This window comes from Harpegnathos saltator, unplaced genomic scaffold (genome assembly GCF_003227715.2).
Source record: "Harpegnathos saltator strain DR-91 unplaced genomic scaffold, Hsal_v8.6 scaffold187, whole genome shotgun sequence".
Classification (NCBI taxonomy): Eukaryota; Metazoa; Arthropoda; class Insecta; order Hymenoptera; family Formicidae; genus Harpegnathos; species Harpegnathos saltator.
This window is the reverse complement of record NW_020229969.1, coordinates 392165-419771: the sequence shown is the minus strand read 5'-3', so window position 1 is coordinate 419771 and position 27607 is coordinate 392165. Positions and strand designations below refer to the sequence as shown.

General features: G+C 46.7%; 1 protein-coding gene across 2 annotated transcripts in view; it reads right to left on the bottom strand.

Moving 5' to 3' along the window:
* vn (membrane-bound neuregulin protein vein) overlaps positions 1 to 22995 on the bottom strand; it is a 653046-nt gene extending 630051 nt beyond the window's left edge. For both annotated transcript variants that reach the window (XM_025297750.1, XM_019840561.2), the window contains exon 1: positions 21176 to 22995. In XM_025297750.1, coding sequence (XP_025153535.1) covers positions 21176 to 22424 — 1249 coding nt within the window. In that variant the 5' untranslated portion in view covers positions 22425 to 22995. The remainder of the gene's footprint in view (positions 1 to 21175) is intronic.
* Between the last annotated feature and the right edge of the window lie 4612 nt (positions 22996 to 27607).

Genomic DNA, 27607 nt, shown 5'->3' with positions numbered 1-27607 from the left:
AGACGGGAGGCTACGGCGGCGCGCGGGGGCGAGAGCGAGGCGACAGACCTGGGGAAGCTGATTCGAGGGGACGAGTGGCGCGCGGCTCGTACCGGAAACCCGCGTGTTCCTCGGGTTGCGCGAGAGATACTCGAGAGGTAGTTCAGGCTCCTCGCTGGCTCCGCGCGCGCGCGCGCGCGCGCGCGCGGCGATGACTAATCGGGATCCGGCGCTGAGTAACCCGGCCGGCGGTTTTGCCGAATTCGGCGTTTATTTGCGCAAAAGTGGAAAAGACGGCCAGATGGCGGTCGCCGTCGCGATTCCGCGCTCCCCCGCACGCGTTTCTTCAATAAGAGCTACTTGTTCCGTGTGCCGCCTGCAGCCGTCACGCGCGCGCGCGCACGCGGACGTCTTCTCGACGTCCGTTTCCACGCGGGGCGGGGGGGTGGAGGAGGGGGGGGGGCACGCATACGTCAGCTCGCAACCGACGTCGTTGTGGATTTTCGGAGCCAGCCGGCGGCGATTCCTTCTCAGACCGGTGTCGAAAGTGTCTCACACCGCGCTGTCGACCGGCGCGACAATGCAGCGACCACGGCGACGTGCTATTATTGAGATACGCGCGCGAGGTTCTCTCGGCTATTTACTCGAAGCACCGTTGCACCGTCGTTGCAGCAGTCGGTGCACCGTTGCGGCGGCGCGCGCGCACGCGTCCTACATACGAGTGTCGGACAGAACGATAATTGGCATCAATTAATTTCGATAGTAATTCGCCGCCGCGGGAGCTGTCTCGAAACGATCGAGCCGCAGTCGATCGAGAGGCTCGCCAGTGGCCGGAGCGGCCGGGCACTGCGAGATTTTACGACCTCTTACTATCTCTGAGGCCGTACGCGATTGCGAAAATAGACGCCACGAGACGCGAAGGATCTCGTCGTGGGATTCTGCGAATATCGGCGACGCAGCGCGGAGACGCGCTTGTATTCAGTCAATCTCTCAGTCGGACGCCGTGCGTCTTCGTCTGCCGACTTCGAGAACTGTGATGCGAATATTATTTTCACGTAAACTGTTTCTACATTTCTATAAATTTCTATAAATTTCTTGGGGATTAATATGTTTTTATAATTATTGTTGAGGAGTCATTTGGAAGATTGTGTTGTCGCGACAACTGAACATTTACGAGTTTGATAATTGTTTGACGGGGGACCAAGCAAGCAGTTGCCCCGACAAATCATGCTTCGTTATTTGTTATTTTAACAAGTGTACATCGTTGAAGATGCAAATCAGACATGTTTGTCGGATGTACAACTTGTAGTAAACAGACTGGCAACATCGTAATATATAGATGTATGTGACTCTTCTGTGGTCGATATTCTAAACTCTCGTGCATAGATAATAAAAGTATCTCTGAAAGTGATTTGTAACCTTTTTTAAGTAATTACGAACCACTTTTATAGACTTTCTTATCAATAAAAGTACGAGTCCTTATCTAATAGTTTATTAATTTTATATAATGTGTGATGCTAAAAATAAATATCTAATAATGCATTGCTCTATTTCTTTCCCCGAATTCCTGCAAAACACACACACACACACACATAGAATTATCATTTTGTTATCTCTTCTCTATCAATGTTTGATTGAATGTTTTGCTATCACGTATATTGCATTGTTGAAGAAGAGTTAACACAACTGATTCGCTTATATATAATTTCTGAACTTTGCCAATGTATTGCCAACAAATTTAAAAATTTATCATTTGTTGGATCAGCATAACAATATCATTTGTTTCCATTATAAAATTGTCAGTTGGAGCAACAAATCATAAGTAACAAATCATTTGTTATCACAACATCATATCAACAGTCATTTGTTGTTTCACGTTAACAAGCTATTTGTTGCGGTTACTGCGGTGCTTTGTTAACCCAACAAAACCTATTTTCTCAGTGCGGTTTATAAATTCTTTTAATAATGGTAATTATTTATTGATTGAAGAATCCTTGCGATCATCGAGAGAGCGAGATTGGAATGACGACAGTAAAACAAATACAGTAAAATAATAAAGTATTACACAGTATAAATAATTACGGATAATTAAATAAGCTGGTGAAGCAATGGACAATCTGGAGGAAATAAGGTGTGAGGAAATAAGGATAGATAAATAAGATGTGAGGAAATAAGAATAGACAAATAAATAGATGAGTGGATAAATAGATAAAATGAAGAAATAACTATGCGGCGCCCGATAAGAACCATTAAGTCGCTGTCGGTCGTCGCGAACGCTATTACGCAGGAGCCGCGAATGTTTCCAATTTGATGCACTTGGGGTCCTCATTTTCTCTCGCTCCAGCTGGCTGATACAAATTTAATATAAGTATAAACCGCTGATAATGCAAATTATATCATGTAATCCACCGAGGCGAATGCGGAAGGTACCGCGGCGGCCATGAAAAAGGAAACCGCGCAACCTCGGAAATTTCATATCCCGCGGCGGCCCCGTCTGAAATTTCCGCCGGGTTTTCGCCGGGCGCTAATAGAAAGTAGGAATTATCCCGAATACGCGAAACAAATTGCCGTCGCGGATCGTAAACGCCGGGCGTTTGTGTTCGCAAAGTTCCGCGGTAATTGATCAGTCACGTTCCAAGAAGCACACGATACATACACACATTAGCTGCACTCCGTGGCAGCAGACTGCGCGGGCCGCGCGCATTAACAAAATGCGCCGTTGAGCACAGCGGGGCCGAGTTCGCCAAGTCCAAGTCGGATGTTTAATTCGCAACATAATGCGCACGCTAATTCATTTACACGAGCTTCCGCCCGACTCGGAATCCCTTATAGCGGTTTTGTGCTTCGCAGCTGCTCGACGAAACAGCGACAGGCGGAAAAGTACGCAAAGTGACGAATTTCACCGCGAGAGGGGGTGCGCGACGTCACGACACGAAGCGACTGTGTGCTGGCGCAACTAGATTATGGGTTACTCAAGGTTGCAATAGCTTTCAAAAGATAACGTTTATAATGATTGGATTTCTATGAACCTGTTGATCGAAGACGTCGAGGGGAACTGTGCTGACACTGATGTAGGCAACAAGCAGCATAGTATTGTTGGGTTTTAAATTAATCGATCCACTGTGAAAAATGTAATAATTAGAAACGTCTGAGTCCCAATTATGGGTCAAGGCGAAAGGCGAAAGAAAGTTATCCAATCGCGCGATTGGATAACTTTCGCTGTGATGAACACAAGCGATGCGCTTGAGGTTGCTCGACTGAGGTGTAATTTCGCATATAATATCGAATAATATCGAATGATGTTAAAGCAGTTGTTTAGAGCGAAATGATTACAAGTAATTATTACGAGGTACACAAACAATGAATTATATCGCTGTATTTGCCGGAGATAATGATTATAATAATAACAGAAAAAGACAAATCAAAATACTCATACTCATATCTGCCTGGTGCTTCTTCGTTTTCTCAGCGTCTTATCTATCTATTTGATTTAACTTGGTAGGTGCTTGAAAGAGCTTCCGTTTACAAGCTAATCATTATTAAATTATTATCTATATTAATTAAAATATTATCGTCAGTTCCGTCGCCTTTTTTTCTAAAGAAAAATACTGCGTATCGTCATAAATTGTGCTGGAGAGATATCATTTTGCTTATAACTTATTGGCGGACATCTATTCGTACGAGATAAAAGTGCGATGTAAGAAAAGCTGATAAAGACACGCAATCGATTCCCCAGCATGTTATTTTGCGCTCCTATAAAGGTCATACGATATTCTAGTTCGATTCCAATTCTAGTTCAATAGAAAAAAAAACCACGTACTAAGAATAACACGTATTTTCTCATTCATTTTTACGATGCACTGTTTACAGTTTAATTAAAATAAGTACGATCTCATATTTTTTTGATATGTGATGCTTGTTTCATGTGTTTCCCATGGTTTTTATATCCGATTGTTCATTCTTAATTATTTATAAACAAATAAAGTCGAGAAAGGCGATTTAGAAAAAAAATTAATTTCTTAAAAAATATTTAGATTAGAGGGATGAAAATTTTGCTGAATATTCTTCACATGTCAAATATATTTTTTCACAATTTTTCGCGCACTTTTTTAACAAACTTGAATGGATTTTGTATAACATGAAATTCGTAATTAACGATCTGAAAAACTTTTATATTTGACTTATATTTATTCAGACTTACACTAATTTACTCCCGTACTAATATAGCAGCCATACCATTTTGAATTTTTGAATTCCTCATATGGCAGCCATATTGGATCTACCATTTTGAATCTTTGAGTTTCTCATATGGCAACCATATTGCACTCACTATTTTGAATTTTTGAATTTCCAATCGGCAACCCAAAGAACACAGAAATCCGTGAGAAAAGTGTGCCACACAAAGGGTCAACAGTGTTTGCGCATATGACGTCAGGATATAATCACAAAGGAAGTGAAGAATACGAGCAGAAGTTCCGCGTGATTTCACCGCAATGTCCATCTTTCTAATCAAGTTTGACCCGATATCGCTCCTCGAGTCCATAATTGGCACCGTTACCTGAGAAATCGCGCGGTTATCGCGCGACTCTCAGCAGTTATCGGCTACCGGCCAAAGTCAGCCGACGAAAGTCAGTCTGCCGTCCGACATACCGTAATCCGCGTTCGTGATCGTTTCGGTGCTCGCTTTGAGCACTCTAAAAAATTGCACGCGCTCGAGTAACGACGTCTCACTGAGAGCACAGGAGAGAGAAAGAGAGAGAGAGAGAGAGAGAGAGAGAGAGAGAGAGAGAGAAGCGGAGTCGCGAGAAAACGGCTATTACCGGTGGCCACGCGAGCTCCCTACGAGCCACTTACGGTACACGGTAAGAATGCTGCCCTTACCGTGGTCCTAAGTATTACCGTAATGGATAGCGTCGGGCCGAATCAAGCTCGCGTTCGTCGCGCAGTTATCGGACGTGCTTGTCGCCACGGCGCGCGTACTACACGAGTGCGGCCACTCGCCGGCGTCTCCGGGAAAATGATGGAAGGTGCTCGCCGATGAAAGTGTAGACATGGTTCGATCGCGGACCGGTGCACACGCGCGTGCACATTCTGCCGGGCACCGTATAGTAGGTGGAAGCGCGCGTAAAAGACAAAGACCTCGCGATATCGCGGTACTCCCGGTACGTCTTTCTCTCCCTCTCTCTCTCTCTCTCTCTCTCTCTCTCTCTCTCTCTCTCTCTCCCTCTCTCTCTCTCTCTCTCTCCCTCTCTCTCTCTCTCTCTCTCTCTGTCTCTCTCTCTCTCTACCTCCCTCCTTCGATTCTCTTTATCCCACTTTTTCTCCGTCGTTTTACGCCGTTCGAGTATAACAGAATGTAAGGACGGGTTTCCGATTAAGGCCTTATAATTGATGTCTCCAGGCTCCCTCCGGCTTAGTCACCGCCAGCTGGGAGCAAGAGAGCGAGGGAGGGGGAAGAGGAGGAGAGAGAGAGAGAGAGAGAGAGAGAGAGACACGCAAAACTGGCCCTTCCGACTTGATGTCTCGGAAAGTCTACTTAATATTTCCACGAGTGTCGATCCTTCGATTGATTAGCGCGGACATTATGTATCGCTAAGCGGATGTCCATAATTAATGCATGTCACCTCTCGATGTACAACAACCGTGCCCGATCGGAGACAAAAAGCCCCCTGACTCGCGCGTCGCGCGACCCGCCGCGTCGCGCGTATCGGTCGATACTAATGGCCGCGTTGCTAATTAGCCCTTTCTTGAAAAAAAAAAAGGGTGGAAGGAAAAAAGACAGATCGCGACCGCGTCAACGCGCTCTATCGCTTCGCCGAGGATTCACTCGTAATTAGCGCGCCGGCTAATTAGCGTGTCACGAAATTAACGAAGCGCCGCGCTCCGTCTCTCAGAACGACCCCCGTCGTAGGGAGGGGGGGGGGGCGCACGTATCCTGGAGCAAAAAGGAAAGAAAAAACGAGCCGATCTGGTTATTTCATTAACTATGGCACTCGACGAGATTGTAGAGATCACGAGGATTCCGAGGGATCCCGCCGTAGAGATCCTATTATTTCCCGCCGTACTCGCGCGTGATGAATCTACTTAACGAAGAGCTCGGAAGAGCCAAAGTGCACGCGGACACTTTTTGGGGTCGACAAAGTCCACTGACAAGAGACGCGCGGTCTCGATCGAACATGATTTATGCAGTCCTAAAGACAGAGAAAGGGAGGGAGGTGGGAAGAGAGAGAGAGAGAGAGAGAGAGAGTTTATTGAGACTTTGGGGTTGAAAACCCTTTAGAGTTTATAATAACTCGAACAATGAGTGGCGGATTGCACGCGATGAGGTTAAAAGTTACGAAAATTAGAAGCAGTCAATCTAATGCACAAAGCAACAAAAGGGTACATAGTAAGTATTCAATCGAATATTAAGCGCATTTGAGTATGAAACAGGCGCTTGCGGATAATAAGGTAAAAGAATAATTAGTTGTTCAGTAGATAACTCTAAGACATGAAGAACTTGACTATAGAATTTAAAAAATATACAGAGTGAAATATCTCGAAAACTAAGCATTTTAGAAAAAAATGTTCAATTATTATTATAAGATATTTCGCCGTCCCGGTACTTTTTAAACACACTGTATAAACGTAAAGCAGGTGAAACACAAGTATTAGAAAAAAGAAGTAAGGTCTATATATATTATCTACAGAGGAACAAAAATACAAGTATAGCGCATTAAATCCTAACGTAGCATTTGCGAGCGCTTCATGTAGCTATAAGTCGAAACTTTGTCTCGTTAACAAAAACATCTGAAAAGTATTTCGAACAAAATTTAGTTTTTCTTTCATTGAATTCGAAAATATAATTTTGTATAGAATTTCTCGTTCCAATTTTTGAAACTAATTTCTACCTCATCCATGTAATCAAGGCTGAGAGGCTGACCTCCATTCCGGTTTGAAGGCTCTTTAAATCCATACAATTCAAGACCTAAATCTTTAAGATCAATTAAATAGTTTCCGAGGTATCGAGCTGTAAAGAGTTATGTGGGTCACCTTATATATAATAATCGCATACAGGACATAGGAAAATATTGGTACACAAGAAAGAATTTAGTATACAGGAAGAGACACAAAGAGAGAGAGAGAGAGAGAGAGAGAGAGAGAGAGAGAGAGGAGGGAGGAGGGGAGGAGAAGAAAGGAGGGCAGAAAGATATTTTCGCGATCGAAACGGCAGTTTCGTTATCTTCGATCGTACATTTCGACATTTATCAGCTACGCGATCTCTGTCGCGTCGACTTTTCAGGAAACCAGACCGGCAAGTGTCTCGTTGTAGTCAAAAGCCTGCGACCGTGATTGTGATTTGAGATTGCCTTTACGACTCGGCTGTGCTACGCACAGTCGATTGCCGACTAGGGCTGCGTTCCGAAATGCGCTGACGATAACTAACAGTACTGTTTCCGCGTTCCGATATAGTTTTCAGTATGCCGCAAGATAATAAAACTTACTGCCTTTTTCGCGAAAATAGGTTCTAGGGAATTACTAACTTCCGGCAAATACCACGCATCATCCCGATGCAAATTCAGTAATGGCGTTTGGCTTATGTTAAACTTATATAAATAAAAAGTGTAAAAAATGTCACTAGTAAAATACACGATAATTGACGAAAGTGAAAATAGAACTTATGAAATATATAAAATTCTTCTTCATCTCGTTTGATGATGAAGATTATCTTCAATAAAATTCGTGATTCTTTGTGCTAGTCAAATAAAATTGTGCGCCAAGTTAAGTTAAGGCCTATTGTTCCAAATTACCGTCAATCTTTATATTCAGATAGACTACCTATACCACTCTGCTAATCACTGCACGATACATGCGTTCCGTTTTCCGCGCTGCTGACCATTTACTGACGATTTTAGGACGACTAATACGCTGGTTTCGGTACTGTCAGTACTATCTCCGAACAAGGAAAATTCCTAAATAGCGATATCAAGCATCGTGAGTCAAAAACACTTGGCACGAGCTCCGAAACACTTAGACACCCTTTCCTTGATATGATAATCGTTATTACGATTATCATTATTATTTTCATCCTTTTACGTTGGGCCATGTGACGAATAATTTCGAGGTTTTTCGGGTGAAATAAAACGATTGCATTTGTACGCAGTTATAATTTTAAAACACAGTGCACGCATCATTTTGAACTGTAACCTCCTGTCATTCTCCGCGTACTCCGCATGTTTTATAAAATTTTAACGACGTAAAAATACGAGACAATCTATTTTACCTGAAATATTCGACATTGCTCATTACACAAAAAGAATTCAATTGTATCATGTAATAATCTGTTTAAACATGTTGATCGCCACGCTAATTTCTACTAGTATTATTTAAATGCTCAGCTCGAATTTCAATCACCAAAGATACACGAAGCAAACAATTCCGTTAGTGTTGCCGAATGTTTTGCAAAATAAGCCCTGCGAACAATAAAGATCGAGCCCGGTTGGAAAAAGATTCTGTCTCTTTCTAATCAATCGATTGTATCCGATTATCTCAACCAAGTTTTAATCTAGCTGAATATTCAGAGACGAATACTTTCGTCTGATTCACTTACACAAACATAGATTTTCACGACAAACAGATGATGACTTAAGATGCAATTTGTAATACGGGATATTTAAAAAAAGACTTCAGGATTTTACTTTCAATTAAAATAAATAATCCTTCACGATTCCGGCAATGTTAATTTTTCGATCCATGTTTATCACGATTTTTCCCTCCCTTCTGTGAACGCTATCTACCCTTAAAATCCTTTTTTTTAAACACCCTATATACGATTATTTACGTTTTATACGTAAATTAGCGTGACAGGCAATTTTAAGCGCCATTTATCGGCACCCCTCCCCCCTCCCGCTGGCACAGTCAACGTGTTGAACAAGAATCTAGAATCAGTTTTTCACGGAGTTTCAGAGGACTTTAGGACGTGCCGCAGACAACAACAAGCATCCCCCCCTCGAATCCGTCGTATAAGCCAGCAGCTCCGCCTCTCCCTTTTGCATTCCATCAGGATCGCGACACTTTCGGGGACGGTAATGGGATAAGTCGCGGGAAGTTTCGATTCACCGAAATCGAGGCAGATGCAGGAGGCTGGTAGGCGCCGAACAAACGAGAGCGCAACAGTTATGAACTCTCTTTTTGCCCCTCGCACCTCCCGTTCCCTCTCTCGCTCTCTCGTAGACGGGACGGGCGACGGCGACGACGGAGACGGAGACGCTAACAAGGATTCGGAATCGGCCGCGGATCGCGGACACGTTAAAGGGCCTCGCGCGCGTGTTTTCTCATCTAGATTCGCTTAAACCTGGGTTGAAAAATGATCGTTCCCAATGAGCGTTGCTAATGCGCGGGCTAATTAAGACGGCGCTCATGGAAACTGATACACCGCGATAATCATGAGGATACGTCAACTGTCGAGGTAGTCGAGAGAGAGAGAGAGAGAGAGAGAGAGAGAGAGAGAGAGAGAGAGAGGGAGGGGGGGGGAGAGGGAGTGCGTATTCGCCCGCGCATCTGTCCGAAGAGTCTCTCTGGATCTTTGCGTTTACGCGGTCGTATCTCTCTCCCTTGGAAATTAATCCCGCGACGTGGCGCGCTTCGACGCGGACGGATCTCGAGAATCGATTCGCCCCGGAGCCGCTTAATCCGCCGATCGATGACTCACTTCCCACGCGTCACGATGAAGAACCGCGGAGGAGAGGAAGCAGATCGCGATCGACCTCCGGGCTGCCGGTTCCTCTCGCCGCGACCTTCGTTTCTCTCTCCTTTTATCGAAACGCCCGATAAACTTCGCAGGATAAACGGTCCTCCTCTCCGCGACACAGCAGCAGCTGCACGAGAAGAGCTACGCCGCGCATTGTTCAATCGCATGTGTACATCCGATCGCCAGCGTGTCGGCTTATCTCTCTCTCTCTCTCTCTCTCTGCAAGTGTCCGTATCGATTACGCCAGTAACTCATTATCCGTTTCATCACAAGCCTGCAGTCTCTCTCGGTGGCAGCTTGACCCGACCTCCTCGCACGCTACTGGGTGCTCTAGATGTGCGCACACACACACACACACACATATATGGGTACACTTTGCGTCGACGGTGACTTCTTTAGGAGATTTAAGGTCGATTGTCACTTAACATCGATTACAGAGACATCGGATCTCACGTTTCCGCGACTTTTCGCGCTTCAATTATGCATCACGGTTGATTGTGTCGGCCGGTCCGATCAAATCCCCGACGAGGAGAAATCTACTCGGTTTTAAGTGAAGGAAAAGATATCATTACATAGCCGCCGCTCTCATAATTTCAAAGCTCTCGCTGTCAGCGATCGATTCTGCTTGGTTATCGATGGGGAGAGAATTTCGGTACAATTTAGACCTCAGCGAATAATTTGGATTCAGCGATCTCCGTTCAACAGAGCCTACTTTCATGCGACTAATATGACACATTTGAGAATCTTTCTTTCGGATTAAAAAGATTAAGTAACAGAAATTCCGTCAACGCAACAGAGAGAGATAATATATCGCTATTTTGGAAGAGTGTAAAATAGTTGGAACCGCCGCAGAAGGAATATTCAAGATGTCTACCAGAACTGCGCACTACCGATTCAAACTATCAAAGAATGATTCGCGAAATTTGGACGTGGTGATTTCCATCTTGATCACGATCAGCCACGCTCTGGCCGACCTTGTGGCATAGATGATGACACTGCGCACAATTTAGTGCAAAATAATTCGCGAATTTCAACAGAAGAGGTTGCTGAAAGACTCAACACTGACAGGTCGGCCACATTTCGGTATTTAAAAAAGTTTGGGTACACCTTGAAGCTCGATGTTTGGCTGGCGCGCTTGCTAGCCGAAGCGAACAAATTAAATCGAGTTTCTGCAGCGGTTTCCTTGCTTGACCGACTAAATAAACAGTCGTTTTTGGATCGACCGGTGAGTGGCGATGAAAAATGGATGGACAATGTTCAACGCAAACGAGCGCGCAAACAAGCAAATGAACGCGCAAATGAGAACTCATGGCAAAAGCCAATTTGCATCCTGAGAGAAGGTAATGCTTTCTGTTTGATGGGATTGCAAAGGAATAATTTACTTCGGACTGCTCCCCTCGTTGGCCAAACGATTAATTCTGGCGAGTGCTGTCAACAATTAGACCGTTTAAAGACAGCAATCCAGGAGAAGCGTCCAATTCCAGTCAAACGTAAGGGAGTCGTCTTTCATCACGACAACGCTGAAGCACACACTGCGAAACAAAGTTTACTAGCAAACTAGAGGAGCTGAAGTGGGATGTCGTATCGCACTATCAGACTATCGCTTGTTTCGATCATTGCGAAATAATTGGAATAGGAAAGAAATTCGCATCTTTGGAAGCCGTCGAAAATCACCTTTCATCCCTTCTCAGCGCAATACCGAGGTCGTTTTACGATCGACGCATCCGTGTGCTATCAGAACGTTGGGAAAAATTGTAGAAGACGACCGCGGTTACATCATTGATTAAGAAACAAAGACATTTTACGCTTCAAGTCACTGCTTGAGAAATCGGGCATAAACTTTCGTACTCATCCAATAATTTACATCAACCGGCTAACTGATAAACATTAATTAATAGCCATTAAGTAACGTCCCGTTCCCGAGGTCTGCTGGGTCCCGCTTGAACGCCTCGTAGACCGACGTTCAGCCGGATGGTCGTCGTTCCGAAGAAAGCCCACGTCGATCCATATCTATCCGTGTCTGTCGGCAAACGCGGTGAAGACGCACGGTTAGTGTGCCAATGCGCGGAGATAGATCGTAGCCATTGGCTAACTATTGCATTTCATCAATGCCTCTCGTTTCATTAACGTCGCGCGGACCTCGAGTGTGCGCGCGCGCGAGACCTCGATTGCTCCAGCCTGTCTGCCTGTCGTCGTCGTCGTCGTCGTCGTCGTCGTCGCGATTACGCGCCGCTTGTTAACTGTTGAGGACAGGTGGAACTGACGCGCGAGTGCTCACGACGAGGCTCAAGATAAGAAGAAAATTTGCAAGCCTGCGACCCCGTCATCCTCCAATGCCCGCGCGGAATTTGTCGTCGTCGTCGTCGTCGTCGTCGTCGTCGTCGTCGCTACCGCCGCCGACGGCTTTCTACTTTTCCGTGCTTACCGAGCCTTTCAGGTAAAGCCGCGCGGATCGCTCGATCGCGCCGACATTTGAGTGGATGAAGTTTATTGTTGTCCTTTGAGATGGGCCACCTTGGTCACCTTGGACGGGTCAAAATCATTGTCATTTCTGGGAATTTTTTCTGCGAGCATAACAAAAGAAATACAAAAATGAAAATAAGGTACTTATTAAGCAGCTCTTTAAGGGAAAAAAGTATTTTCTTTTTGTAAATATTCTAAACAAAATGGCGGCGTTGAAGCCGAGACACTTTTCAACCGACGCTCTCAGTGGTGTTCAGTCTTACGGCTATACAGCCTTGGACGTGAAACAAAAACGAAAAAATTTTTATTATCTAGATGCTTGAAACTGAAAAAGCACATACGGATTTTGCGAAATATTAAAAACTTTTTTCGCAATTAACATTTTTGCGCGAAATTCTTAGATTAAAACATGAAATTTTTTTTCAAGTGTTTACCATTTCCACAAAAATAAATGTTTCTAAATATCCATATGTACTTTTTCAGTTTCTGGCATCTAGATAATAAAAACTTTTTCGTTTCTGTCTTACGTCCAATATTATAGCCGTGAGACTGAACACCGCTGAGAGCGTCGGTCAAAAAGGGTTCCCAGTGCTTGGCTCCTCTTGGCTTCAACCTGGCCATTTTGTTTCAAATATTTACAAAAAAAATACTTTTCTCCCTTAAAGAGTTGCTTAATAAATAGCTTATTTTCATTTTTTCTTTTGTTATGCCCTCAGAAAAAATTCTTGAAAATGACGAATTTTGATTTTAACTCGTCCAAGGTGGCCCAACTCTTTAAAGTATGCGATTAAGGCATCGCCTCGCTTGGCTCACATCAATTAAAGGAAATTCAAATCGCCACTCGAATTTAGGAGTTTTCAATTTGATAGCGCGAGACAAACATACAATAATTTCATTTCGAATGAGACCAAACTTTTTGGACGTTTCATATATTAATAGACTTAATCTAACATGCATTAACTGCAGTAAGTGAAAGCTGATGAAGGCTCGCACAAGATGTCGATCGTCAAGTCGACAAATAAAATGTAAAATGAAGTATCGTACAACGCAACCTCTCGATTTCTTATTTTATTTCTTTCTTCGTATTTTATTTCGTAGCTTTAGCAAATTTGGATATTTGCAACTCGCTCGTGTGAGCTTTCGCAGTTTACTGCTGACTGCGCATCTCTGCGGAGCTTTGATAACTTATTATTCGATATTTACATATTTATTCAATATTTATACATTCACGGCGATTAACGGAGGTATACGCTGAGTTTCATAAACGGTCCGAATACTTTCTTCGATTTCGACAAACAATTGGCGACACAGCCGATGGTCCAATGAGAAGACTTATTTTCGAAAAATGACAAGAAATGGAGCCCTCTAATTGGACATCCGCTGCGTTTCGAAGCGTGTTTCGAAACAAGTGTTTGGAGATCCGCTTACTCAGAGGCCGCGACGGTGAAATTTCGAGCGCACTGCCATCGATTAAAAATTCAGCACCCAGCAGAGACGTCGCGGCAATTCAATACAGAAGTCGTCTATTCTTAACGCGACCGTCCGGCCGTTTTCAACGTCGTCCGGTCTCCGCCGCCGGCCGTTATTTTCCCGAAAACATCGGAATGCAAAAGTGCTGCCGACACGCGACGGAGACAATGTGTTAACTCTTTGGGTGGTGCATTTTTTTCTACCTGACGGATTTTCGTCATAGAATTCTTGTAGTTCGAATGTTCTTCGAGTCTTCGATTCTTACGAATCTGAAGTCAGATTTCAAAAAGTCAAAACGGCAGATCCAATATGGCTGCCATATAGGGGTAAATCAGCATGAGTCTGAATAAACGTAAATCAGATGCACAATATACAGGTTCTTCAGATCGTTAATTATGAAATTCATGGCAGATTAACGATATTCGTTTAAGTTATTTGCTTGTGAAAAAGAATCCAGCGTACGAAAAATTTTGAAGAAAATGTATGTTATGTATACATATGGAGAATATTCAGTAAAACGTTCAGGTTTCAATCTTAAGTACTCTTCAAGAAATTAATGTTTTTTAAATCTCTCTTTTTCCTCTTATTTGTTTGTGAATAATTAAAAATGAACAATCAGGTACAAAAATCATGGGAAGCAAGTATTAATATGTCAGAAAAATGTGAGATCATGGAAATGAAAATATCATGGACATTCTCAATATCTCCGTTATTAAGTAGCGAATTCCAATTATTACTTATAGAATCATTTGTTTAGCGCGTTAGCGCAGTGCCGTTAATGCATATCGATATGCAATAGCTAGCACTTTTTATAGCGCATTTTTACCTTCGAGCACTTTGAAATGTTTTTACCATTTAATCAGACGTGTTTCCTCGTTATTTTTAAACTTGAACGTATGTATCATCACGCGAATATATGTACAATCGAGTATTTTGTTTGTCACTTAACATTTCATTCGGCTGTACATCTTTCAAGTTATGCAAAGTTAAATAAAATAGCATAACACTTTGCTAATGCGGCCCCACAAGAGTGCCGATAAATACTGTCTTTTTTTTTTGAGATTTTTATACCAAAGTAATTGTTCGATAAGTCGATTTTAATCTGCAGTTCACTGTTGCATTTATATTTGCACCACGCTGCCGTCTTTCTGGTAGGTTGGATTTCCTAACGAGTAAGTCAATATCCACATTAAAAATTCGCAGTAACATTCACTATTATTCGCCTTCTAAGAGTTTGATTTGAACAAATATACATTTCCTAACTAAACACTTTGTGTTATTTTAAACAAAATCAATCTTTTGTATCAGTGTGTCAAGTGGGAGGTCACATTACCATTTTCTCGTCGACCCATTATGGTGCGTTGCCACATTTTTTAAAATAATATCCTAAGCAATGAACATCACGTAAATTTCAATCTACAATCGATTAAACAATGCTGTGACAAATGTAATCATTCAGTTTGCACTTTAAAGTATTGATTATTGACAAAGTTATTGTGAAAAATGTGAATGGAGGGCCACAATACCACACCTTTTCCTCCACATATTTTCATTAAATTATAAACAGTGCATTGTAAAAATGGAAAAGAAAAAGGTGGTAAGTATACTTTATTTCTGCCGCACAAAGGGTTAATATTGAAGCAGAATAATATGGAATAAATGTGTGTGTGTATATATATATATATATATATATATATATATTACGTATATATATATATATGTATATCGCATTTACTACCTGCGGCATATATTTCATATTCGATAAAACCGGTTCTTGGGGCAAAAAACTTTGCTCTTGGGGAAACTTATATGTTATTCTTAGCGCGTAGTTTTTTTTCTTCCTATTGACCCAGAATTGGATTTCGTATGACCCTCATAGGAGCGCGAAATAATGCATCGGAGAGAGGGAGAGAGGGCCGATTGTGCATCCTTGTCGAGTTTTCTTACATCTCGCGCCTTCATCTCGCATGAATAGATGTTCGCCGATAAGTCATACACAGTTAAAAACATTTCGTACTTTTGTTAAAATTATTTGTGCGTAGAAAGTTTTGTGTTAAATTTTTTACACAGTCGTGTGTTAATTTAACATATCGTTGTTGTGTTATCTAGACTTTCTCGTGTTAAATTAAGATTATCTATTTCCAAGTGTTAAAATGACATTTCCAAGTATTCGAATAATACAATTTATATGTAAATGCATGAATTCTTGTTATGACATATTTTATATGTTGAAGTCAACACCTAAAATATGTTACCTTCCTCATTATAATAGTTATCATGTGTTAAATGTATAATGTTAACATTTCTGGTACGTGAAGATTGAATTTTCAGCACATAGATTACGTCAATCGAACATTCTCATTTCATTAAATCATAGATCATTACTTTTCCCAGATGTTGAAGTAACATTCATTGTAAGTCAATTTAACACAAACTGTGATTCCTGACGGCATTTAAATGCTAAATTTTTGTGTTAATTTTTTACATATTATGTGTGTTATTTTTCAACATATTTGCTGTACGTTAAATTAACATACAGCAAATATGTTAAATGAGAGTGGACGATTTGAGGCACACGAAATATGTTAAATTTAACACATACATTTCTACAATGTAAGCAAAGTAACAATACGACATCTCCAGCGCAATTTTCATTAAACTGTAAACAGCGCGTCGCAAAAATCAAAAAGAAAAAGGTGATAAGTGTGCTTACCGCTGTTCACACACACACACACACACACACACATGCACGGTACACGGCGGCTGCCAGAAGAAAGATTCCACAGCCCGCGCGCGGTGTCATGCGGTTAAACCTATATACCCCTGTATTTCTTGTTTCTGATACCTTATTCTAATATTTGATTGACTCTAGAATCCGATACCGACTCTACGCCTCGCGGCCCTTAGAGATGCAAATGCCGCGCATCCCGACACGTAACACGCCTCTCCCCCGCTTCCTCGCCGCGGTGACGTCGCGGGATGAATCGGTGGTGTCGTAGCTCCGAGGCATTAACCCGTTGGTACTCCTCCCCCTCCCTTTCCGCCTCTCGTCACTCCGTCTCTCTTTCTTACCCAGCGACTGAAGTTACGCGCTCCGTGTAACTTCGCTTATTTGCCGACGAGGCGATTACCGCCGGGCTGCGGGCGCCGGCTAAACACGTATTCTTCACGGAACGGAGCGCCAATGAGTTAATTAACTCGGAGGCATGATCGCGGAGAGGAGCCCCGCGAGAGCGCGCGCGCTCTCGCGGGGCTCCTCTCCGCGATTGGAGGACACTCTTGCTGCTCCTCCGGAGCCGTTCGGCGCGCTGCCGTCTCTTTGCTGCGAGGAGACTGCGAGATAGGTCGCGAGAGGAAGGGGGGAGAGACAGAGAGAGAGAGAGAGAGAGAGAGAGAGAGAGAGAGAGAGAGAGAGAGAGAGCAGCGCTGCGCTGCGCTGCGCTCGTCACTCGTCACGTTCGGCACGATAAATCGACTGCGGAAGGTCGTCGCGTGCTAAAGTCATCGAGTCTGCGTCGCGGTTACCGCGGACCAAGCGCGGGAAGGGGCAAGGGGGCGAGCGGTTGGCGGCCGGCAACGCCGAGAGGTCTCGGGGAGAACGGAGAGGTGGAAGCGCATTGAACCGTCGGCGAATTGGACCACCTTCAAAAACTCACACTCGTTACGCGACGCGACGCGACGAAGAGAGAGAGAGAGAGAGAGAGAGAGAGAGAGAGAGAGAGGGGAGAGAGAGGGGAGAGAGAGAGGAGAGAGAGAGAGAGAGAGAGAGAGAGAGAGAGAGAGAGAGAGAGAGAGAGAGAGAGGAGAGAGAGAGAGCGAGCGACGTCGCGTACTACTAATCGGCGATTACGAGCGTCGAGCGCGAGCGCGGGGGCGAAGGGGGCGCGTCGTCGGCGTCGCGTCCTCAGCGCGAGCCAAAGCGGTGCGGCGCGCGACTTACGTGGCGGTTTAAATATAAGCGACGCCGCTCGCGCGCGTCCCGATTGTTCGGCGAGCGCCTCCCTGCGCGCGCGAGTTCTCGTCGGCAGCGAGACCGTCCCGGCGCACTCGAATGCGTCTCGCGTCGGCGATCGCGACGTCCTTGAAATTCGCCGCAGCAGCGCACCGAGCGCGCTGTGATTGCCGGCGAATAACGGCGAGGCGCGCGGCTGATAAGCCGCGCTCTCTGCCTTTAGATAAGCGAGGACGCAGGATGCAGGACCTTCGATCGTGAAGAGGAGAAAAGGATTCGCGGTGTGCCCCCGCGAAGGTCGGATCGCGGGGAGAGGCGATTTTGTCGCTGACGAAAGCGATTAATCACCTTGCTGTCCTTCTTTCAACGTAACGGTTATCTTCCACGGTTCCAACGGTTATCTCCGAGGAATGCTTTCCTCATGGCCGTCTGGAAATTTTCGGGAAGCTCGTCAGCGTGCATTCGAAAGAAAAACTTGACTGCTCTCGCGACAGTGCTACAAGATTTAAGAATTTCTCCTTTTCTGTGAGTACGAAGCAAATTGTATTTTCCTTTCGATTCAATATCTCCGTCTTCGTTTGATATTCTTGGTTAAAGTATCAAACTTGCTTAGATTCAGAATATTATACCTAGAAAAAGGTAATTTTAGAACAAATATTTGATCAAATGTATGTAAATTATCTTCGTTACATGTTACAGCAACGCATATCTTTTTTAAAAAGCGTTCCAAATATTCTGACCCATGAGCATATGGTTATTTTTTCGTTCATGTCTGGAGGTAGAACATGATTGGACAAAGAAAGGCGACATTCGAGTCAACATGTTCCTCTTCGTGTAAGAGGAAAATTAATTGACATAAGAGGAAATCCTCTTGAACCAAGAGGACAACAGTTGGAATAATATCTAATAAATTTAGATGAATGGTTCACTCTAATCGCTTTATCGAAAGAGGAATTCTCTTTCTGTAAAAGGCTTCACTTAGAATATGAGACTATGGGAAAATTCACTTGACAAATAGAATACTTTTTTTGAGTATAGGCGCTTGCAGAAGTTTGTCGGATTTTTAAATATATTTTCATTTTAATCAAAGCAGCTACAGTCACTCTCTACATCTTCTCAGGTGTAATTGTCTGATCCCATTTCTAAGGAACGACACTCCTTTCTGAGGCAATGAAATTATGGACCGATTTTCAGAACACCTCGGCAAACCGTGCTGAGCATCGATCTGAACAAATGAAAATCAGATGGGGCAAGTCTGGTGAGTGTGCATTTTGTTTCCGCGGTAGCTTTTTTTTTTTTTTTTTAATTAAAACAAAAACGCGGCGTAGATGCACCTTATCGGGTGCCATTTTTATCTGTAATAAAAGTGAGGTTATGTTGTCACTTAAGATGCCACAGATAAATTTGAAGGTCGTGAGTAAGCACCACTTCTTCGATCTACAAAGCTTCGTAAAAAAGAGAAGTAAAATATTGTCAACTTGCGGTAACTTCCACTTATTTGCGATCCGACGAACTTGAAGCAAACACCTGACATATTTTAACGCGCCGCTTATGTATGACGAAACAGACTCGCTGATGTTCAAACTCGTGAAATACTCCAAACGAGAGCAGCGTTCATTTGGATTCGCAGCGCGTTTGGTTCTTCAGCGTGCGCACGTAAACTCGCGGTTGGCATCCAGACCGATTTGTATCGCGCAATAACGACGACTGTGGCGCGCAAATTAATTGATTAGCGCTAGGACTTTAGCAACGATATCCAGCGATATCGTGAGATATCGCAAGTAGCGGGCAAGTTCCACACGCAGCACTCCGATGAAAATTACACCGAACCGTAAATACCGCTTGGCGCGACGAGCGAAAATTAGGAAACACCTAAGGAGGGGGAGGGGGAGGGGGGAAGGGTCCGCCGCGAAGATTATGAATTTATATTACATTTATGCGGGGGGGGGGGGGGCGAAAACGATTCGAATTAAAATTAACGAAACCCGCTGGATTCCGCCGCGGAATTCTTCCGCCGAGGCCGAGTGTGTTTCAATTAATAGTTAAAACAGATTTTACAAATTGATAAAAGTTACTCGCGAGTTTAAACTCGCCAAATTTATCTGTACATCGCGGCCGGCCGGCCGCTATATCACGCGCGAATTAAAATATTCACGCGCGTTTACATAAGTTAGCCGCTATATTGCCGAGGCTATATAGCGAAAGGGAAATATGTAAACGCCTATTGGAGCGTTCCTCTCGTATTAACGATATTGCCGCGCCATATCCCGAAGCTGATCGAGAATTCTACATCGGCGCGTATCGAGCAGAGGAGGTTAAAAAAAAGAAAAAAGAAACTATCCACCAGCCATTCGACGGAGTGCATCGAGCTCTCGATCGTGCCCTCGAGTCATCACATCGATCGGAGCTGTCATCCTGCGAGCGGTACGATTGCCGTGGCGAAGCAACTGAGAAATTCCACAGGCGCGATCTCTCTCGGCCGTTCCTGGCCACGGGGGGAGCCTCGTCGCCGCCGCGCGGAGGGCGTCAATTGTTCCGCCTCGGCCGAATGTACTCGCGGAGTCCGCGAGAGTGTTCCAGCTGTGTCAACTATCGCTCCACGAGAACCCCCACTCGCCAAGACCAAGTAACCTCTCATCGTCGCCCCATTGACGGGACACGTTCCTCTCGCGCCGCCGTCGGCGGCGTTCCAGACCGCCGAGCGATATTCTTTCGCGAGATTCCGAGATTTCATGCTACGCTTAGGGGTCGCCTCGGAAACGTGCTCGGTTCCATGAGAGAAACTACGAAATGTATCGGTGTCTCAAGATAATTGGATCTTGGTTCTTTCCAGCTGCACCGCGGAACTAGTGCAATAAGTTAGAACGAGACAACGAACGGTATTTTTTTCTCACTTTAACTTATCGCACCAGTTCAGTAGTGCAGCTAAAAAGTACAGACCACACGTCACAGCCGGGGAATACCCACGGGAGGAGCCTCAAGCGTCAGCTGAAGCGTCTTATCGGGACATGTAGAAGTCTGCTCTCGTGACTCGGAGAGTCACATAAGAGCAGCGCTAGTTGCAGCCAAGTACGATGGTTCATTGTCGCGGCTGCTTATCGGCGATAAGAGGCGGCGGGATCAGAATCTGACTAATTCCCAGGCTAATCGCGAAAAGGGCTGAAGTAAAATAATCAGAAGAGTCTCCAGGACAGGATCTCAACTCTGACATCAGTCGGGACATCAGCAGCGGGCTAATGCCTGATACCGTAGGTAGGTCCTCCCGTTTTGGCAGATAATTGATAACGGGAGCTCGCGTTAATCGCCAGGACCTTAAGGATGACCCTATATCCCGGAGAGACTCGCCGGGTGCTCGCGTCTCGTAGTCTCAGCATGCGACTCGCTCGTGACTTGGGCGAGTTTCGTTACGACTATCGACCCGCTTGATTCCGCCGCTCGACGTATGTACGCCAACAGCTAGCTAGCAGCTAGCTTAATCGCGCCGGCGAGGGTCGAGGGCGTCGTCGTCGCGCCCTCGCACGCGCGCGGCGCGGCGCGGCGGCGCGCCGCGCCGCGGACTTTGCATAATTCCTGAGACTCACCGTAATCCGGCCGAACGACAGCCTGGACGGCCTGTTCGTTCTTCTTGCTGCGGATTACCGGCTCGCCGAGAATCGTGAAGTTCCTGGGTCCCACGCGATCCACAAACACTAGATACACTTTGCCCCTTTTAATATTGGCTCGCACCACATCACTCGAATTATCGCGCTGCTGTTGCTGCTGCTGCTGCTGCTGCTGCTGCTGCTGCTGCTTCTGCTTATTGCCCTTGCCAGCGGCGCCAGCAGCCTCGTGGCCGCTGCACGTTGCGGTGGACTTGCCGGGCGCCGATTTGTCGCGAAAATGAAGCCGCACGCTGTCGTTCTTCTGCAGCGGCTGGAAACCCGACTGGCTCTTGTAGACCTGCTTCACCTCGAAGGTCACCGCGTAGTTCGAGCCGGGCTTCCTCGGGGAGGACATGCTGCGCGCCTTAGCCTCGAACACGGTGGGCGCCAGGTAGGCGCGATTGCCCACGTCGACGTCGGGACACCAATTCTGCCCGCGGCAGCGCTCCTTGTTCCTGCAGCGGCGCCGCTGCTCGCGCGGCGAGTCCACCCTCGTGCGGTTCTTTGGTCGTTGCTTCGCCGAGCGGGCGAGCCGCGAGCGCGCCGTCATCGACGACTCAGTCGCCGTCGCCGTCGCCGTCGCCGTCGCCATCGCCGTCGCCGTCGCCGTCGCCGTCGCCGTCGGCGGATACGCGAAGGGCGTCTGGCTCGAGGAGTGGCGAGGTGCGCGAGTCAGCACGGACTCGTCCGTCTTTGGGTGAAAAGCGTCAGCGTGCTTTCTCAGGGGCACTCCACGAGACCCGGCTCCGAGGTCCCCCCCGTCGGACGAAGAGGATAGCACCTCCCCGTGGCTGCTCGCGCTCGAGCGACGCGAGCTCTGCAGCAGCGCGGCTCTGACATTCTCCGGCGGGCGTTCTCTCTCCTTCGACGGCTGCTGGCTCCCGTCGGCCGACGGGACCTTGTCAAGGTCACGGTCACGCGCGGAGTATCGAGTCTCGGAGTACCAGGAGTACACGGGGAGCTGTCGCGTGTGGTAGCCCGGGACGACCTTGCGCACCGTCTCGTCCAGCAGGCTCACCGGTGGCGGCCGAAGGTAATACCTCGTGGCGATGCTCGTCGTCGCCGTCGCCGTCGCCGTCGCCGTCGTATCTCCCGGGGTGTCCCGAACGGCAGGGGGTGCCGCAGCGAGCGCCAGTGCGCCGCACCAGCCGCTGAAGAAGCCGGCCAAAAGCAGAGGCGCCCACATCATCCAACCTGGTTGATGGTGTGATCGGGGGTGAGGTCGACACCTCGGTCACCCCGATTCGCACACAGAGAGGCACACACGCTCCTCGCCCCCTCCTCGGCTCCCACGAGCTCGCAGCGAGCCCCTTCACCGCTGCTGCTATCGCGAGTCCTATGTTAAGCAGTCGCGCTGCTCTCTCTCTCTCTCTCTCTCTCTCTCTTCGGGACTCGCCTCCTCCCCGTCGTCGTCGTCGTGCCCTTCCGCGCGCGCGATTATCCGCTTACTGTCGCGCGCGAGCCGCGCGTCTCGCCGTCCCGCTCGCCGAATCGACTCAGCGCGCGCGCCGTCGGTCGGCTCTCTCTTCTGCCTCGGAAGTCTCTCTTCTGGCTCGGACGTCTCTCACGAGGTGTTGTACCACTGGTAGTGGAGCGTCGGGGCTTCTTCCACGTCGGTCTTCATTCTACGCGACGCCGTGCTCTTCATCCTCGGCGGAGCCGGCACAGGTAACAGCGACGTGTCGCGGCATGCGGCCGCTTCGCTCTCTCTCTCTCTCTCTCTCTCTCTCTTTCCCCTCTGTCTCACTCGCGCACACACACACACGCACTTTGTCTGCTGTATTCCTCCCTCTCTGTCTCTCTCTCTCTGTCTCTCTCTGTCTCTCTCTGTCTCTCTCTGTCTCTCTCTCTGTCTCTCTCTGTCTGTCTCTGTCTGTCTATCTGTCTGTCCTGCTGTTGTTCCTCGCTTCTCCTCGGGCGGGAGATCCTTTATTATCGCAGGTGACCCCGACCGGCGGCTGTGACGATCGCGACGACTGGCACGGAGCTCTTAGAAGTCCTGATCATTATGACGCGCAATCGGCACCATCATCCTGAGATCCGATCGGAAACGACAGCTGCTCGACACCGTCCTCTGTCACGATCCTCCCGAACGCGGTCCCGAAGACCGCGAGCCAGTCCAACGACGAGCGGTAGTCCTCTAGCAGCGCACGTGCTCGTCCGCGTCCACAGGCAGGTCGAAACGATGAGCGAACTCGCGCGAAGCAACACCCACGAACGCCGGTCCTCGACGGACCGTCAGCAACATCGAGGCGAGCGGAATTCCGCGGGCGGTCCGCCTCGCTATCCCCTCGCGCTGTCCGAGACTCGGTGTCGCGTTGCAAGCTTCGGAGCGGGAACAGCGGGAGAGGCGGACGCGGGTTGAGTCAGGCGTCGCGACGTCGGAGACGAGAACAGGAATACGAGGACGGCAGCGACGGCGTCGGCGGCGGCGGCAGCGGCGGCGGCGGCGGCAGCGGCGACGGCGACGACGACGACGACGACGACGACGACGATGACGGCGACGACGAAGAAAGCGTCGGCTTCCTCTGACCAGCCGAGACACTATTTAAATATACCCGCGAGGCTGTGCGGCCGCCCGCCCTCTCGCGCGCGCACTTCACTCTCTTCGGCCGCAGCTTACTACTCTCCCTCTCTCTCTCTCTCTCTCTCTCTCTGCCTCGCGTACGCAATGTCGTGCACAGTTCCGCTTCTCGAGCAGGCCACCCTCGCTGGTCCCTGACGGAGGAGGGCAGGTCGTGGAAGGAGGAATTGGAAGTTGAACGACGGACGAAGAGCGCGGTCGAGAGAAAGTTATCAGCCGCGCGCGCGTTATCACGCGCTTCTTGCTCGTTTTGTATATCTTCACTCTCCCTTTTCCTTTTCTCTCTCTCCCTCTCTCTCTCTCTCTCTCTCCCTCTTTCGCCTGCCCCTCTCTTTTGCCTCCTGTTTCTCGCTTCCCCTGTTTCCCTCCTTTGCCTTCTCTTCTTTTCTCTCTTTCTCTCCCTTTCTCTCTCTCTCTCTCTCTCTCTCTCTCTCTCTTTCTCTCACTATCTCACACGAACCGCTTCCTCGCGTAGAGATGGTCGCGCGGCTCCGGACGAGATATGGACAGGGGATCGGGTCGCGTGTGTCGCACGCGGCATGCACACGAGGCGCCTCGCGTGTCACACGTGTCGCGAGAGCCGGAGGAAGGGAGAGAGATCGTCGGTGGCCCCGCGTCGGGCGCGCGCGACGGTTCAAATTAGACTGAGCGGCCCGCTCGCACAGACCGAGGCCGGCCACAGCGCCAGCGGCGTCTGGCGGACGCCGGTCGAGGCTCTGCGCGCGCACCGCGGCGGTGCGAGAGCGAGACGGAGAAACGAAGCGACGACGGGACCTTTAAGAACCTGTATAACAACGACCTAACAACCGAAGGAACCGCACGCGTGATCCTCGCGGCCCCCCGCCCCTGCCGTCCTTCTCATGCTTTCATGCTCACTCTTTTCTCTCTCTCTCTCTCTCTCTCTCTCTCTCTCTCTCCCCCCCTCTCTCTCTCTCTCTCTCTCCATCTATCCACATCGCTTTTGCTCTCACGCTTCGTCTCTGTCGTTCTGTCGCTCCTTCCGTCTCGCAAGTTATCCTGCTTCCCCCTTCCCTCGCCCCCCCCTCTCTCTCTCTCTCAGCCGCTCTCTCATTCCCCGTTCATCTAATATTCCTCTCTATTTCTTCCGCGTTATCTTCTCCCTTTCCGTTCTTCGTCTCGCGGCTGTTCGCTTTTCTGCGAGAGACAACGTTCTTTATCTCTCTCGCGTTCGGTCGTACCCCCTTTGCTTGTACGGCTGTTCGTCATCTTTTAAATTGTGTTCGGCGGTGCTCTCTTCTTCTTCTTCTCTTCTTCATCTCCTCCTCCTTCTTTTTCTCCTTTTCCTCCTTCTCCTTCTTCCTCCTCCTCCTCCTCCTCCTCCTCCTCCTCCTCCTCCTCGGACTCTTCTCCGTCTTCTTCTTTTACGACGTCGTCTTCATCTACTCTTCCTCCGCGCTAGGACGCGCTCCTCTTCGCTCGCGCGAGCTGCTGAACGTCATCAGACTACCGAAAATAAAGTCTTCCTCCGCCACCCTGCGCTCTCGTCTCTCGTGTCTCGTTCCCTCTCTTCTCGCGCCACTTTCGAGTCGTATATACGCGCGAGCGAAGAGGCTTTATAAGTGCGAACGCGAGAGGGACTCTATCTCCTTTTCCTCGTTTCCTTCTTTCTTCCTCTCTCCCTCTCCCTCGCTCTCTCTCTCTCTCTCTCTCTCTCTCTCTCTCTCTCTCTCTCTCTCTCTCTCTCTCTCTCTCTCTCTCTCCCTCCCTCACTCTCTCTCTCTCTCTTTCTCTCTCTCTCTCTCTCTCTCTCTCTCCTGCCTTGAAAGCTGCCAATCAAACGGTCTGCCATGAGAATCGGCCTTTTAAACGGATAGTTTTTCACGCTAGCCGCGTGACAGATTAATCCCGGGCTAAATGGTGACACTTAAGAACGCCGCGCAGCGTAATTAACGCCGCAGCACCGCCGGCCTTCTTCCTTTCGCGCTTTCCCGCACGAGCTTTGCGTTCTCGGCTCTGCTCGGCGGATTCGAATCATTCGTCGTCGCGACGGTGATCTATCGCAATTTGTCGTGAGCGGCTGCGCGATTATCGCTATGAATAAAACACGTACTTCGACGAGCGACGGGAAGTCGCAATTGTTAAGGTGGGTAACTTTTCGCCGTCAGTCGTGGTGGAGGAGAGTTTGCAAGAGCGATCGGTACGTTCCGCACCAATAGAATCTCGATGTTTGTTCTCATGGCCAAGGTGATCTCGTAGAACAAGCGTCCCTCGATGAGTCCTGCGCATCCTGCGCAATGAAGATTTTACGCGATAAGAAAGTTTCGGAGACTCGTACCGAGCAACTCCATCGTTTGATATAAATTCTATAAAAGCCCAACTTCCCCCCTTTCCCTCCCGCCGCCCCCCCCCTCTCTGTCTCCCTCTGCGTGAGCGCGTCCCGCGATCGTGACATTTCGCCGTCGTAAATAATAAATACGGTCGCAGTATAATTGGACACTGTTGACATGCATATTAAATGACTTCGTATGACAAATGATTGTACATGATTTATTTCGCTAGATTTAGTTTTATGACCGATATTTATTTTCCGTCTCATGTGTCAATTTCTTCTACTTTCCCAGCAAGATTGATCGATCAAGCGTTACTTTCCGTATTTCTGTATTTTACCAATTAAATGTGGATTATTTCGAACGTACAGCAATATATAAAAAAAGGGAAAAAAGAAAATATGCCACTTTCTATGTATTTTCATTATTTCGATGCGTTTCGTATAAAATGTTTATTTTACTTGAATGTTATTTATACACTTTTTTTACCCGGGGATATTCGTTAATATTGTCACGGATTGTTCCACTTCATTATGCGTTCTGCACAGAAACAGGCCGTTACGTGAGAAGTGACGGCGGAAAATGTAAATAATATATAAATACAAATAGAAAGTCGTATTTGTGTATTGTGTATATATAGTCGCATACAACCTGTCAACAATGCGTCATTCAAATTTGTACTTGACACCGTGACGTCATCGTGCCGCTTGATTGTAATTGTATTGTTCTGCGTTGTAATAATATACCGTAATATACAACTCAAAATAAACCATATGTAATGTGCGCGCTGTGTTTATTTGGTTATATATAATCGCAATATATAATTCAATATTGCATTAGTCTCGTGTAGACGTTAGTACTGTAATTATGTTTTAATACATAACTCAATGAACAAAATGCGATGTAAACATTTGCGCTTATTAACTTCATGCTATCGTTATATATAATTCAATATTGCATTGTTGCATAATATAGATATCGATAACTGTAAACTACTGCGATATGTAATAATATATTGTAATATTATAACGTATTATAAATTGTAATATATAGCTCAGTAGATATTTTTTTATTGTACAAATAAAAATTCACATGTTTTGTCGTCAGTTCTCACCGATCAGTGCTCACAATTTGGAAATTTTCAACCGTCTGACTTGTCGTTGATTTATATCACTTATCCGAGAAAATTTACGACCGCGTTTAATCTGCCGTTGACTTGTATTATTTGCTTTGGGAAAAAATTTTAACCGTTGATTTGTCATTGATTTGTTCTTGTTCTCTACTACTTGTTCAGGGAATCTTTTTTGGCCGTCTGAGTTATTTCTGACTTGTACCCTTTTTAAAACGAAAAATTGCTTTCAAGTAGTAGAAGTCAATAATAAATCAGACGGCCCAAAGCTTTTTTCAGGCTGAACGGACTTTTGCAAGAATATATTGCGGGAAAAAGATTTAAACGATATATTTTAATATTATACTATTATGCTAGATATTATATTATAG